The sequence below is a fragment of the Anolis carolinensis genome, chromosome 5 (genome assembly GCF_035594765.1).
Source record: "Anolis carolinensis isolate JA03-04 chromosome 5, rAnoCar3.1.pri, whole genome shotgun sequence".
In the NCBI taxonomy this organism is placed as follows: domain Eukaryota; kingdom Metazoa; phylum Chordata; class Lepidosauria; order Squamata; family Dactyloidae; genus Anolis; species Anolis carolinensis.
Window position 1 is genome coordinate 172,934,364 of NC_085845.1, and position 16,357 is coordinate 172,950,720.

Here is a 16,357-nt window from a genome sequence, read left to right on the forward strand (position 1 = left end):
ATCATATGATGGATCGGGGAGTCGCAAAAAAGTGGCAAGGAAAGTGATAATCATGTGGGTGCAATTTGCAATTTAAAAGCTATCGTATGGCTTCAGGAGCACTTTTCTTGAGGAAGATCCTAAGTTTAATAGCCTTACAAATGGGTGGCTACTGGAATTAGTGGCAGCATCTGGCTAAAAGCTCAGAGGTGCAGTGAAGATGACAAAGAATTTAGAATCTAGTCATGATGATCTTAGTGGCATTTGTTAGATGGAGTTCCTGTTCCATATAACTCTCCTATGATAGCTTCTTTTGTTCTCTTGCATTCATAAATAGCCAACGTTTGTGTGGCACAGATTCCCCGGTGCTACAGGCAGCATAAGCTTGTGATGTAGTAGGACAGGAACAAAAAAAATAATGAGCCAAGTTGTGGTAGAACCACTATTTTACACTAGTCTGTCTCCCCTGTACCAAGCACACTGCTCCTAAGTAGACCAGAAACTAAACCATTTTCATAACATGACTGCCATATAGATATTTTAACATGTGCCATCTCATACTATACATGATTTCTGATACTTGCCTAAAAGGTTAATAGTATTTTGCCTACCAAACTACCCTGTTTCCCCAAAAATAAGACAGTGTCTTATATTAATTTTTGCTCCTAAAGATGAGCTAGGTCTTATTTTCAAAGGATGTCTTATTTTTTAAGAATTCACATTTATTGTTGAACAAAAAATGAACATTTATTATATACTGTACAGGGGAAGCATTTCCTCCCATTGACAAGTGTTTTCTTGACTTCGGCCGGGCTCTGCCCTTCACCTCAAGAAGCTTCTGCCAGCAATAAAGGCCCTCCTTTGGGGTCAGGGGCCTCCTATCTGTTGGCCCAGCATTCCTTGGGGCGTCTGGGATCAGGATTGGGCCATCAATTAATTTTCTCCCATTGAAGGAAAGAGCTCTCTGCCTATCAAGGGCCATGCATCACCTTGACAGCATGGGAAAGGCGCCCGCCTTTCCCATGCAAGTGAGAAGGGGCTGAAGGGGTTGCTGCCTAGTTCTGGGGCCACAAGCGCCACCCAAGAAGAGAAGCAGGCGCCAAGGTGGGAGGCCAGGCTTTGTGCCAGGGGCTCCTCTCCTCCAGCTGCTCTTATCCCACTCCAGAGGCGGACAGATTTGGGCCAGGTTGGAGGGAAGAGAGGAGGCTCCGAAGCTGCTTTTCGAGTGTCTGCTTTTGGGCAGCAAGAGGGAGCTCCGTGCTTGCTGACGAGGAGAAGCCGAGCCCTGGGCTCCTCCCCCTCTTTGCTACAGGTGTCTTCCGCACTCGCCAGTTAGACCAGGCGAGAGAAACGGCGGCAGCGGAGACTCCTCACTGAAAAGTTCTCCAAAGTCACCATGGCTCCGGCGGTGGGAGCCTTGCGCTGGCTGCTGCTCTTGGCCTCCTCCTTCGTCTCCTCCTTCGCCCCTTTGGCTCTCGCCCCAACTCCTGCCTCTTCCTCTGCTGAGAACTGTCCCCAGGCCGCTCTGAGGAGGGCCGCCGAAGGGGCGGAGCAAGCGCGGAGCTTCTCACACTCAGCCAGAGTTTAGTTGGAGGAGGAGGAGAAGGAGGGAGCGCCTTCGTCAGCAGCAGCGGCTCCCTCCTCTAGGTCTTACTTTCGGGAAATGTCTTATATTTGGCAATTCCCCCAAACCTATACTACCCTGTTTCCCCGAAAATAAGACAGGGTCTTATATTAATTTTTGCTCCCAAAGATGCACTAGGTCTTATTTTCAGGGGATGTCTTATTTTTCCATGAAGAACAATTCACATTTATTGTTGAACAACAAAATGAACATTTATTATATACTGTAAAGTAGTTGTCATCACAAACCAGCATAACCAGACAAACTATGAATCCTATCAAGAATTTCTTGTTACTACCATTATTTACATGTACAACAATCTATGGTACCTCTTGCAATTTAGGTTTCACAAGGTTTCCACGCTGATTTCTCTCTATTCTAGTTTCAATGTAGTCATGAATGATGAATAATATAATATACTATAATAATAATATGATAATATAATAATAATATAATGATATACAATATATTAATGAGATAATATAATATAGGATATAATAATAACAGAATATGATAATAATATGGTATTAATAGGATAATATAATAATGGGATACAATAACAGAATAGCATAATAATATAATAATAATAGGATAATATAACAGAATAATAGAATGGAATAGAATGATATAAAATATATTAATAGGATAATATATAAATATAATATAAAATGGAATATAATAATAATAACAGAATATGCTAATAATAATAATATGATAATATAATAGAATAATAGTATAGAATATAATGATATAAAATATATTAATAGGGTAATATAAAATGGAATTTAATAATAACAGAATAATAATATAATAATATGAAAATATAATAGAATAATAATAGAATGATAATATAATGATATAATAATAATAATAGAAAATATAATGATTTAAAATATATTAATAGGATAATATAATAATGGGATATAATAATAGTAACAGAATATGATGATAATAATATGGTAATACAATAATAGTATAAAATAATCAGTTTCATGGCATAGGATAGGAATAAGGATGAGAGGAGAATCCCAATGCGTCCTGTACCTTTAAGGAGCAAAGCCTTGGGGACGAGTGGAAAGCCCTCTTCCTTCCCTCCCACCCTCCCTTGCCCGGGCTCCAGGAGCCAATCAGAAGCCTCTGGGAAGAAGGGAGCATGGCCAGGAGGGAGACGGAAGGAAGGAAGAAACGGCAGCGCAGCAGCAGCCACGGAAGGTTTTTCAAGCCTCGGCTGGGGGAACAGGAAAGGCAAGGCAAGGCAGGGAGGGAGGGAGGCACAGAAAGCAAGCACTTTCCCTCCCTCCCTCCGGTGTGTGTATGAGGAGTGCTGCTTCTGCCCTGCAGCCATGCTTCCCAATGGAACTCTGCTGCAGCCTTAGTTGCTAGGTCTTACTTTCAGGGGAGGCCTTATATTTGGCAATCCCCCCAAACCCCTGCTAGGTCTTATTCTTTGGGGAGGTCTTATTTTCGGGGAAACACAGTAGGTCTTATTTTCTGGGGATGTCCTGTTTTCAGGGAAACACAGTATCTATATTTTATTATTTGATTCCCTTTTAACTAAACTGTTTTTAATATTGTTGATAATACAAATTAAAAACATGTTTTTAAAGCATTCAGATTAAGTAGTTGAATGCAAAATAAGCAATTTCCTGTAATTTATATCGAAGGGATTATAACACTTATAACATACCTCCAAGGGATCGTAAACATTCTACTCCGTAAGCAGGAGGTTCCTGTTTTCACAGGATTGGGCTGGAGATGTTGGAAGAGAGCTTGTAAAGAGTAGACAAGCCGCTTACTCTAATGAAGCAAAAGTCGTCTTTGAACAGGACTAGATTTTTGTAAAATGTCAGATTGGTAGTTGGCCCTCTTCATAAGAATGTTAAGCCTTTAACCAAAATAATACATTTATCCATCTTGATATGTTTCCCTGCAGAGTTCTTTTAGATTTAATACAATCTTATCGCTTGTGGTATTCCGCTCACAAAAATACCTTGCTTGTGGCCACTGATGTTATTAATGGCTGCCATTTTTCCTGAGTCTGCAGAGGACAAACCTGAACCAGTGACTCAGATGTCAGCTTCTGTATCCCCACAGCCTCTCCTCTCGCAGCTAATCTCATTGGGGTTGTAGCTCTAAAGCCTACTGACAACACTCCTTAAATGTCAGCATTAACTTTGGTTTGCTGATCATTTTAGCAGATGGAGTGAGAATAAAGCCCATGGGAGGGGGGGGGGGGGTAGGGAGAGCATCAAGAGTAGCTATTGCGAGTGAAATACAGTGAGGAGGGAGGGGAGACTGAAGAAAAACAGAAGTGGCAGGTTGTATAACACTGATCTAAGGGGGAAGTAACTTCCTAATGAGCAATGCTGAGTTAATGGGTGAGCCTAATAACAGAAATATATTTTACATAAGTGCTATGCTCTGCCTTATTCCAGAAAAAAAAGTTGAGGATTTCATTCTGAATTTACACTTGACCCTCAGGACCATGACTAAAAAAGTGCAATAGCTATGTCATAACAAAGCTCAGTTACAGTGATGTGTGTGTGGGTGTGTGTTACACATCCGTTTGGTTTCTTCTAAATACCTGTTCAGGTTATTATTTAATCTACGCCTATTCCAGTGGAACTTAGAATGCTTCTTTTTGCTCTTTACTATTGCCAGTATGGTGCAGTGGTTTAAATGTTGAGCTAGGACTCTGGGAGATCAAATGTTAAATCCCCACTTAGCCCTGGAACCCCACTCGGTGACCTTGGACAAGTCATGTTCTCTCAGCCTCAGATGTAAACATAGACAACCCCTATTCTGAACCAAGAAAACCCCATTATAGGCTCACCATAATTGGGAAATTATTTGGCGGCACAAAAAGATAGGCTATTCCTGGAAAGAGAAAGTTTCTTGCACAGCTAAAACAAGAGTCAAGATGTGGGGTGTGCCATGTTCATATATTTGCCATTTATTTTATATAGAATACAACTCTTTGAAAATATACACTACATCAAGGCCATTTTGGTAAGCCAGCTAAGGATTTCATAGCTACCATGGGATTGTCTCAAAACTTTTCTGGCTTCAAACATATGACAGAAGAGCCCATGGGCCTGGTCCTTTATATAGAACATCTGGTTTATCCTTGGTGATCACAGTTTTGGTTAGCCCACTTTTGGGCGGGGGGGGGGAGTTTCTTTTGCAGGGACAGGAGACCAATTAGAATGGTTTATCCCTGGTGCCTTATGCAGTCATAAGAGGTCATGAATGCTCTGTTCCCTCAGCAGGTAGGATCAGGTCTAATGGTTTGAAGTTACAGGAAGGTAAATTTTGATTGAACATTAGAAGGAGCTTCTTGACAGTATAATCAACTTGGCAGTGGAACCAATTGCCTATAAAGGTGTTGGGATCTACTTCTCTGAAAGTCTTCAAATAAGAGGCTAGATCACTGCTTCTTAAACTGTGGGTTCCAACTTAAATGGAGCCCCCTTAGCTCAATATTGGAGCCATAAAATTTGCCACCGTAAAAGGATTCTGAACACTAGCCATTTACACAAATCTGTTAGCAACAACATGCAATGTTTACAATAGACTATGCAGAAAATGTTTCAGCTGTACTTTACTAAAAAAGAAAACCAGTCTGTTTAGCAAGACTTGCAAAGGCTAATTTATTAACAATACATGTTTGGCTTTATAAACCTATGCACCTGGGGTCACATAAAAAATTCTAGTGGAAAGGAGTTGCAGGTGGAAAAAGTTTAAGAAGCTCTGGGCGAGACTAGTACTTGCTGGGAATACTTCAGCTAGAGATCCTGCATTGAGCAAGAAGTTGGACTCAACGGCCCATCATGCCCTTCTAATTCGGTGATTTCAACTAACATGGTCTAGGGCACTGTTAAAGCTTGAGAAGGTGGTGATTTTGCCTATTTTGAACCCACTCATACCATCCATAAGCATGGTTTTAGAATGGGGATGGTTTTGGTTACTGTCATGGTCTAATGGGGCGGGGGTTGCCAAGTGAAATACAATTTCTGTTCCTTTAGTGTTGTGTAGAGGTAATTTGCATGGATATTAAAAGTACAAGAGTCTTGTCCTGTGTTGCATCTGGCAATCCTAGTGAAGCAGGGCTGTACAATGAGTCTACTGAGTTTGCTTAATCTCTCAACAGCCTTTGAAAACATCAGCCACTCTGTCTTCCTGGACTCACTTGGTAAATTAGTGGCATGGCACTTTCTTCTTATAGGGCTGGTCAAAGAATGGCAGTAGAGCAGTGGTTCTCAACCTGTGGGTCCCCAGGTGTTTTGGCCTACAACTCCCAGGAATCCCAGCCAGTTTACCAGCTGTTAGGATTTCTGGGAGATGATGGCGAAAACATCTGGGGACCCACAGGTTGAAAACCACTGCATTAGAGGATGTTGATGACATCCAGCTGTATCTTTCCTTGCCATCTAGATCATGTGAAGTCAAGTGGCTGATGGGTTAGTGTCTCAAGTGGATCTCAATCCTGACAAGATGATTCATATGGATACGTAATTCCTGGATCAGGGAAATATGAACATTGCATTTTCTGGGTGAGATTGCAGTCCTCTTGAATAGCAGGTGCATAACTTGAGAGTGTTCACAGGAACTCAGGAATCTCTATGGCTGGGTATTTTTCCTTTGGATTTGTGTGGTTTATTAGCATTTGAGGTTCTTGAACAGAAATCACTTGATCATAGGTATCAGTACCCTGACAACCTGTTAATTACTGTGGTTTGTTGTTTTTGGCTGCAGTTGACAACTGCATGGAGACAGCAGATAGCACAACATACAGTAGACACAATAATGGGCATTCCTAAAAGTGACTACACTACGTCAGTCTTCAGATATTTGCAATGGTTGCCTTTAATCACTGGGTCCAACTCATGGTCATAGTGCTACCATAAATTCAAAAAGATTCTGGACCCAGATATTTGAAGGTGTTCCTTAAGTGCTTTGTTGTGCTTCGGATTCTCAGAAAGTAAACACAGATGTAAATTTTGGCCCTGGCCCAAACTGAGACACTCTGCATTGCTTAAATAAAGCTTTGTCATGAGATGAATTAAGGGCAGTTCTTGTTTAACTCTGAGAAAGGGGGGGGGGGAGCGCTGAGGCAGCGGCTTCATGAAGGAGGGGAGCGCAGGCTGTAGGACAAACCAGATTTCTCATCATGAGTGTGGACTGGCTTGGCCTTGGTTTAACTCCAAACCATGAGCAATTAGTTGAAGGAATATTGGGTAGCTTGATTCTTTTATTTTCATATAGTGCACCTGAGCCATCCCTTTTGGTGGAGTTAGATTGAATGGGAATTGTTATTTATCTATATCAGTGGCAAATTTGATCAGTCACCTGAGGACATGGATTTGCTTTCTTTTATCAGGAACACATAGCATTTAATAATAATAATAATAAACTTAATAATAATAATAATAATAATAATAATAATAATAATAATAATAATAATAATAAACATTGGAACTTATGCCTCAAGTACCACCTGCTAGCAGCAAAGAACTGGTGGGATCACAAACCTGCAAAAGTAATGGAAAATGAGCACGCAAAAATACTGTGGGACTTCCGAATCCAGACTGACAAAGTTCTGGAACACAACACACCAGACATCACAGTTGTGGAAAAGAACAAGGTTTGGATCATTGATGTCGCCATCCCAGGTGACAGTCGCATTGACGAAAAACAACAGGAAAAACTCAGCCGCTATCAGGACCTCAAGATTGAACTTCAAAGACTCTGGCAGAAACCAATGCAGGTGGTCCCGGTGGTGATGGGCACACTGGGTGCCGTGCCAAAAGATCTCAGCCGGCATTTGGAAACAATAGACATTAACAAAATTACGATCTGCCAGCTGCAAAAGGCCACCCTACTGGGATCTGCACGCATCATCCGAAAATACATCACACAGTCCTAGACACTTGGGAAGTGTTCGACTTGTGATTTTGTGATATGAAATCCAGCATATCTATCTTGTTTGCTGTGTCATAATAAAATAATAAACTTGATTTCTACCCTGCCACCATCTCCCAAAAGGGACTCAGGGTGGCTTACAAAACATTTGTAATGTAACAATATATACGATGCAATAAATACAGATACATCAATACATCAGTATCAAAGGAAAACATAATTCACGTCATCAGTACATAACAATACCACAGTAAAATCAACCAACCCTAAAATATATGGAAGATCAAGCAAGCTAAACATGTTCAAGAAGCACTAGAATAAGCCAATATATACACCATGCCTGGGATTCAAGTTACTGTCTTACCTCTTGCTTTAGATTCAGAAGTGTGTCCAGGGTCACTTTTCAGATTTTATCATGAAGACACCTCAAAACTGTGATCCATTTCCTAGTTTTTTGTCCTCATTGTTTTTTAAATACCCGAGTATGTGTGTGTGTGTAATATAAATGTGTATATATGTGTGTGCGCAGTATAAATGACAATACATATTTACAGATCTCTCCACTCCTAGTTTGCATTTTATATTTAGGTATGATATAGAAGTATTTATATCAAGCAGTTGGCTGGATCCAAGTAAAGATGTGTGCTGCTTACTTAGTGGAAGTTATCTTCATCCAGCTTTTACGGATTCACTCCTTCTACAGTACAGCTGCCCCATTTAACATCATTTTTGCTCTACTGTGGTGTTTTTAGGTGTCTGTAATGGGGAGGAGGGAAAGGATGAATCCATGTCCTCCGGTCTGTTTTTGGATCCCTAAATCTGAATTAAATCCCATTATTATCACTGAGAATAACATGCCATGCAGCTGGAGTAGAAATTAGTTTATACAACCTTGCCATGAAGATACTTCTACCACTTATGTTTGGGGTGCCTAAAAGTATTTAAAGACAAGCCTCAATATCTGTTATAGAGGATTGGTCATATTGTGTATTTTCTGTGATGACTCCAAACAAACATGGCATCAGTATTGAGCACAAATTGTGCATTACAAGTTTTTAAAGATAACAATATGATGATAAGAGTGGGGAACTTTCAATCTTCCAGGTGTTGGTTGGCAGTGTCCATCAACAGCTGGTGGGCCTCTAATTTCCTATGCCTATTGTAGGGCAGTGGAGGAGGGCCAGTGCTTATTCAGATATAGAAAGTTTGGTGAGAAGATTCATCCTCAGTTTATCCTTTCCTTCTGTTTATCAGATGCTGAATAAATTAAGGAAAATATGAATAGTGAATGATTTCTACATTCTACTTTATTTGTGTAGATGTTCCTGAATCACAAGATTTTTGCCAAGAGTGAACTTTAACATTTTACAACTGGGCAAGTTAAATTCTGTATGCTTTTAACAACCAGAACAAATTGGAGTGGATCAAGATTTAGCTCCCTTTAGGGCTAGTTGAAGTTGTAATCCTTGATCCTCCAGCTCCCTGAGAATTTTAGGTTGGGAACCCTAATGCGTTAACTACAATGAGTCCCACCTCTCCATCAAGTAGGGAGGCATTTGCATTTTTATCCAACACATTGCATGCCTGTTTCTTATTAATCTGTTCTGACTTTAATTTTTAGAAATTCGTTCTCTTCAGCATTCATAGAAGTTTCATAACTTATTTTAACCACATCTATCTCCAGACAAATTGTATTGAGCCATTTCACAGTGGACAAAGGGTAGAAGGGAAAAGAAGATGGGACTTAGTTGGGTATTTCTAATTGGTAGGTAGGGCAGGTTAAAATAAAGTAAACTACAAAGGTTAAAAATAAAAAAGGTTACTACAACACTACAAAGGTTAAAAATGTCTTGTCTGTTGAACCTTTTTTCGAGAGTTTCACTAACCTTCACTCCAGTTCTGTGCTATAGCAAGGGGTAGATATTGATGTTTCTGGGAATGCTAGGAACACATTGCTATGGACTGCAGCTGTAGCATTGTAATTAAGGCACATTCTAAGAAAATAGGGAATGGAACAAATTTGCCCAGGTGGCTTTTTAAAAAATCAGCTTCTTTAGAGTAATTTTGAGAAAGTATAGTTACAGCTTCTTTAAAGTAGTTTTGAGAAATGATAGGCAGGTACTAATCCCCCCCTTCCCCGGGCAAATCTAGGTTTTCAAATACTAATCAGGATGTAGGCCTCTTCTTTGCAGTCCCCTGAAAAAGGACCCATTTTGGGGAGGACTCGCTTCTCATTCATTCATTTATTCCTTTTCCCTAGCCACCATGATCCTGTTTCCAGAATCAGTGGCCTAATATTTTGTGGTGCTGCAGAGAACCCACCACATCACAGTGTGGCAAAAGGGGAAGCATCCCGGTTGCCAAAGCAACTGGGCCAATACTGGCGTAGTTGCCATGGTAATAGGTTTTTCAACCTTCCACAAATTTAGAGTGAGAGCAGGACTCTGTGATGCCACAGAAGCAAATCTGGTGCATGTTGTCTTATTTATGTGTTCCCTGATTGGCTTGGGTCGCTCAAAAAAAAGGCCACTCCATCAAGAGTGGCACAGTATCGGAATAAATACAGCAGTAAATTATTGCTAGCAGCAGTGAAGAAAGATACTGGACTTTATCCGGATTTTGAAAATACAAAATACTTCAAAATTCTAAATTGTTTCATGAACAAAATTATATAAAATATTGTATAAAATTACTTTCAGGCTTATAAATATAAGGTGTATATAAAACATATATTGATTTTGTTTTTGTCTTGGATCCCATCTGCAAGATATCTCATTGTGGATATGCCAATACAGTATTCCAAAATCAGAAAAATCTGAAATCCAAAACACTTCTGGTTTGAAGCATTTCAGATAAGGGATACACAACCCAAATTTTTTATTCTGCAATAAATGTAAATGACTTTGCATTCTATAAAGACATGTTAACACTTCTGGTTGATTTTAAAATTAAATGCAGCACTTGAAAACTGAGGAATTAAAAAAAAGACATTAGATGCTCCGTATTGAAAGGGGAAAATAAAGATCTTGTTCAAAGCCCATAAAGATGTGGATAACCTGTGTCTCTTCATTGTTGTGACCTGCAAATCTCATAGAATCATAGAATAGTAGAGTTGGAAGAGACCTCATGGGCCATCCAGTCCAACCCCCTGCCAAGAAGCAGGAAATCGCATTCAAAGCACCCCCGACAGATGGCCATCCAGCCTCTGTTTAAAAGCCTCCAAAGAAGGATCCTCCACCACAGTCCGGGGAAGAGAGTTCCACTGCCGAACAGCCCTCACTGTGAGGAAGTTCTTCCTAATGTTCAGGTGGAGTCTCCTTTCCTGTAGTTTGAAGCCATTGTTCCGTGTCCTAGTCTGCAGGGCAGCAGAAAACAAGCTTGCTCCCTCCTCCCTATGACTTCCCCTCACATATTTGTACATGGCTATCATGTCTCCTCTCAGCCTTCTCTTCTGCAAGCTAAACATGCCCAGTTCTTTAAGCCTCTCCTCATAGGGCTTGTTCTCCAAACCTTTGATCATTTTAGTTGCCCTCCTCTGGACGCTTTCCAGCTTGTCAACATCTCCCTTTAACTGTGGTGCCCAGAATTGGACGCAGTATTCCAGGTGTGGTCTGACCAAGGCAGAGTAGAGGGGGAGCATGACTTCCCTGGATATAGACGCTATACCCCTATTGATGCAGGCCAGAATCCCGTTGGCTTTCTTAGCAGCCGCATCACATTGCTGGCTCATGTTTAACTTGTTGTCCACAAGGACTCCAAGATCTTTTTCACGTGTACTGCTGTCTAGCCAGGTGTCCCCCATTCTGTATCTTTGCATTCCATTTTTTCTGCCGAAGTGAAGTATCTTGCATTTGTCCCTGTTGAACTTCATTTTGTTAGTTTCGGCCCATCTCTCTAGTCTGTCAAGATCGTTTTGAATTCTGCTCCTTTCTTCTGGAGTGTTGGCTATCCCTCCCAGTTTGGTATCGTCTGCAAACTTGATGATCGTGCCTTCTAACCCTTCGTCTAAGTCATTAATAAAGATGTTGAACAGAACCGGGCCCAGGACGGAACCCTGCGGCACTCCACTCGTGACTTCTTTCCAAGATGAAGACGATGCATTGGTGAGCACCCTTTGGGTTCGTTCACTTAGCCAATTACAGATCCACCTAACTGTAGTTTTGTCTAGCCCACATTTTACTAGTTTGTTTGCCAGAAGGTCATGGGGGACTTTGTCGAAGGCCTTACTGAAATCTATGTAGGCTACATCCACGGCATTCCCTGTATCGACCCAACTCGTAACTCTGTCGAAAAAAGAGATCAGATTAATCTGGCATGACTTGTTTTTGGTAAATCCGTGTTGACTATTAGCAATGACTGCATCTGTTTCTAAGTGTTTGCAGACCACTTCCTTAATGATCTTTTCCAGAATTTTGCCTGGTATCGATGTGAGGCTGACCGGACGGTAATTGTTTGGGTCGTTCTTTTTTCCCTTCTTCAAGATAGGGACCACATTTGCCCTTCTCCAATCTTCTGGGACTTCTCCCGTTCTCCAAGAACTCTCAAATATGATTGCCAGTGGTTCTGAAATAGCTTCCGCTAGTTCCTTCAGTACTCTTGGATGTAGTTGATCTGGCCCTGGGGACTTGAATTCGTTTAGAGTGGCCAGGTGTTCCTGGACAACTTGTTTCCCTATTTGGGGTTGGATTTCCCCCAATCCTTCGTCCATTTCATGTTGCTGAGGTTGAAGATGGCTTTCTTTTGTGAGAAGACCGAGGCAAAGAAGACATTGAGCAGTTCTGCCTTTTCCCTGTCCCCTGTCGCCATCACCCCATCTTCTCCTTGCAGAGGCCCTATTGCCTCCTTTTTCTTCCTTTTTCTACCAACGTAAGCAAAAAAGCCTTTTTTGTTGTTTTTAATGTCCCTGGCAAGCCTGAGCTCATTTTGCGCTTTAGCCTTGCGAACCTTTTCCCTACAGGAGTTGGCTATACGTTTGAATTCTTCTTTGGTGATTTCTCCCCTTTTCCACTTCTTGTGCATGTCTCTTTTGAATCTTAGCCTAGTTAGAAGTTCTTTGGACATCCATAGCCAGCACGGTGTGGTGCTTTGAGTGTTGCAACTTATTTGCACATCTTCCTGTGGTTAGTTTTGCTTGATAGATTTCTACAGGAATCTACTTTTTAACATGGGTGTGGAAAATAGCACACTATTTGTCTTCACCAAAAAGGTTTTTGTTTGAAAGATTTTGCATTAAAAGTGATATGCTTGTTTTGGTGGTACCTAAATTTAGTTACTCCAAGTCAGCATTTAATGAAACAAGAAATATAGTAGTATTTCATGTATAGCAGTTCCTTTGGGGTTTGGTTTGCTAGTCAATCTTTTCCAACATTTTAAAAAGATGATAAGCTAAAATGTTTTTTTATATTGCAATTCTATAACCAGCTTCATTGGAAAACTGAAGAGCGGAACCTGAACAGGTGGAGCAGACAGCTTTGCATGGCTTGCAAAAAGAAAAAAAATAAAGAGGAGGTGGTGGTGGTTAGGGCTTTCTGGCTTTGGAGTGATTTCACTGCAGAATTAACAATATGTACACAGCTTTGTTTGAAGCAGTGTTGTTCTCAAAAAGACGTGAAGTGTGTGGACAGGAGCTACTCAACCAGAACACAACTGGTAGAATTCTGGTTCATAGTATTTTCAAAACTAATGTGCTCTTGCTGTGAGGTCATGAAAATGGCAGTGAAATAAATACGACATTCCGTACATTGAGGCATTGAAGACTCAGGTCAACAGTGATTTTTGGGTTTTTTTTAAAGCCCCAATGTTATCCTCCTACAGGCATGTGCCTATTCTGATCTGCATCTCTCATGTGAAAATTCATTTGCAGCCTTCATTTTATATTCACATTTTTCATAATTGAAGGCCATTTTACACATTATAACATGGCTTCCTATGAAGCATACACCCAGCAGGGCATTATAACTTCCTGACAGGTGTCCTTGCATGATAACTGTTTATTTCAGACTTAAAATATAATATAAACATCTTTATCTTGTAAAGTTGTTCCCTTTTGGTAGTTATAGTAATTTGAAGCTAAAGAGCACTGGACAGTCCAGTGTCAACTACAACAATTCTTTATGTTAATTTGGCACTCTCACTTGGTTATTCTTGGTCCAAGTCTGTACCTTACCTGCAATATCCAACTCAGCAAATTGTGTTAGGTTTTCCTGGTGAATATTGCAAGCAAATTGGTGAGCCACCCACATATACTTGTGACCTCTGATACATCCTTTAGGAATGGCTTCTTGCCATGGGTAGTATTCCACTTTTAAAATCCCCTGTTGCTGTGATGTATTTATTACAGATGACACATGAACTGTGCTGAACACATATTGAAATGTTCCTTGTACCATCTTATGCCAGGGGTCCCCAAACTAAGGCCCGGGGGCCGGATGCGGCCCTCCAAGGCCATTTACCTGGCCCCCGCCCTCAGTTTTAGACTTAGGCTCGCCCAAGGTCTGAAATGACTTAAAGGCACACAACAACAACAATTCTACTTAACTTGAGTATCTCATTGGCCAGAAGCAGGCCCACACTCCCCATTGAAATCCTGATAGGTTTTCTGTATGTTGGTAATTTTTTTTTAATTTTTAAATATTGTATTGTTCTTTCATTTACTAATATTGTGCTATGGTAATTAATATAATATATTATGTATACATATAATATTGATACTAATATTATCATGTAATACAATATAATACGAATAATAATACAATATGATATTAATTAAATATTATATATTAAATGTAATATTACTAACAATGTTACAGTATATTGGTATAGTACAATATAGTACTGTAATATATAATAATATTGTGCTATGCTAATAATATAATATATTGTATGTACATAAAACTTGTAAACCGCTCTGAGTCCCCTTCGGGATGAAAGAGGGTGGGGTATAAATGTAGTAAGTAAGTAAATAAATAAATAAATGTTGTTGGGGGGATTTTTTGCACTACAAATAAGACATGTGCATAGGAATTTGTTGGGCTTTTTTTTTCAAATGATAATTCGGCCCCCCAACAGTCTGAGGGACCATGAACCGGCCCTCTACTTAAAAAGTTTGAGGACCCCTGATCTTATGCTATTGAGGCTTAGTATATGGGCTTTAATTGTCAAGCCTGTTCTTGGCTTCTACTAAGAAAGTGTATTGGTTGCATGTACGTATTTTTCCTCAGGTTTGAGAAATGATTACCATCTATAAATAGGCAACATGAGGTTTTGAGTTTAAATAAGTTGGGATGACAATTTCCAAACCTTTTACTGAGTGTATGGCCTGATATTTCCCTCAATAGAAGTATCCTACTCCTTCTAGGCTTTATGTCACAAAAATTTGCCTTGAAATCAAAAGGTGAGTTTTTGAAAAGCTAATACCTTTAACTGTTTATGAAAAAGAGTACCAGTTTCACGGATCTCTAGAAAGAGCAGGTATTGAGTTCACTCATATTTTTCTGAATGGCTTTGGACCAGTCATCTACTTACTGCTCCACCTAGCTTATTTCGCAGGGCAGTTAGGAGGATAAAAATGGGAAATAAGAACTGCCATAAATGCTGTAAAGGAAAGATGTCATTTTAAAAACATACTAAATACATCTTTTATTTTTCTTACTCTCTTCTGTACAGGTGCCAATATTGCTACAGGGGAAGAAGTAGCCATTAAGTTGGAATGTGTGAAAACCAAACACCCGCAGCTCCACATTGAAAGCAAATTTTACAAGATGATGCAAGGAGGAGGTGAGTTCATATTGCTACCCATTGAAATAAAAGTTAGAGCTTAGTGCTCAGTACCTGGTTGTCAGTGCCTTCCAAGATAGTTACAATGTCTGGAGCTCTACTTGTTTATGACAAAAACAGTGAGCAGTATAAGTTAGGATAGAGATGCATAGAATTGTGCATGGTGTGGAGAAAGTGGGTGGAGTGATAGTAGGTCACTGAAGTTAAATGATGAGATTCAGGGAAGATGATTAAAAAAAATCTTCATGGAGTATATAGTTAAAGTGTGAGATTCAGTATCACAAGATGTGGAAGATCCAACAGATAGCTTTTTAATGGAGTACATTGGTAGAAGATAAGATATTAGATAGCATTTAAATTGAATAAAATTGGTAGAAGAGCAGTGGTGTGTTGTTATATGCTTTTAAGGCATCTCCAAATTACGGCAAACCTATCTCAGGCCTTTCTTAGCAAGATTTTTGCACAAGAAGTTTGCCATGGCTGGAAGAATGAGTTGTCTAGAGTCATGTGGTGGGTTTCTATGTTTAAGAGGGGATTTGGACCCTGATCTGCAGTCCTATTCTAGCACCTTAAACCACTACACCACACTGGCTTATCAGCAGCTCCTAGACTCCATATTACACTTAGTATCAGAGGCAGTATTCTTTTCTATATCAGTTACTGTGGACATGAGAAGAAAGGTGTTAACTGTAGTCATTATGTGCTTCTGGATTTTCCATAAAAATCAGGTTGACCACTGAAACAGGACTTTGGACTAGATGAGCCTTATCTTTGATCCAGCAGGATTCTTTTTTCTGTTCTTACGATATATGTATTTCTTTGTCAACTTACCTTCTTTCTTTTTAGTGGGTATCCCTTCTATTAAATGGTGTGGAGCAGAAGGTGATTATAATGTTATGGTGATGGAACTTCTAGGACCCAGCCTGGAAGACCTCTTCAACTTCTGCTCTCGCAAATTCAGCCTCAAAACTGTTCTGCTTTTGGCAGATCAGATGGTGAGTTCTTGTTTGGTTCTTAACCTTTGTTCCTTAGATCAGGCCTGCGCAACCTGTGGCC

At 40.1% G+C, this 16,357-nt stretch overlaps 1 protein-coding gene across 2 annotated transcripts in view; it reads left to right on the forward strand.

Moving 5' to 3' along the window:
* Window positions 1-16,357, forward strand: part of csnk1e (casein kinase 1 epsilon) — a 76,517-nt gene that overhangs the window by 36,993 nt on the left and 23,167 nt on the right. For both annotated transcript variants that reach the window (XM_003227149.4, XM_008120312.3), the window contains exons 3-4: window positions 15,191-15,301; window positions 16,148-16,296. In XM_003227149.4, the coding sequence (XP_003227197.1) occupies window positions 15,191-15,301; window positions 16,148-16,296 (260 nt within the window). The remainder of the gene's footprint in view (window positions 1-15,190; window positions 15,302-16,147; window positions 16,297-16,357) is intronic.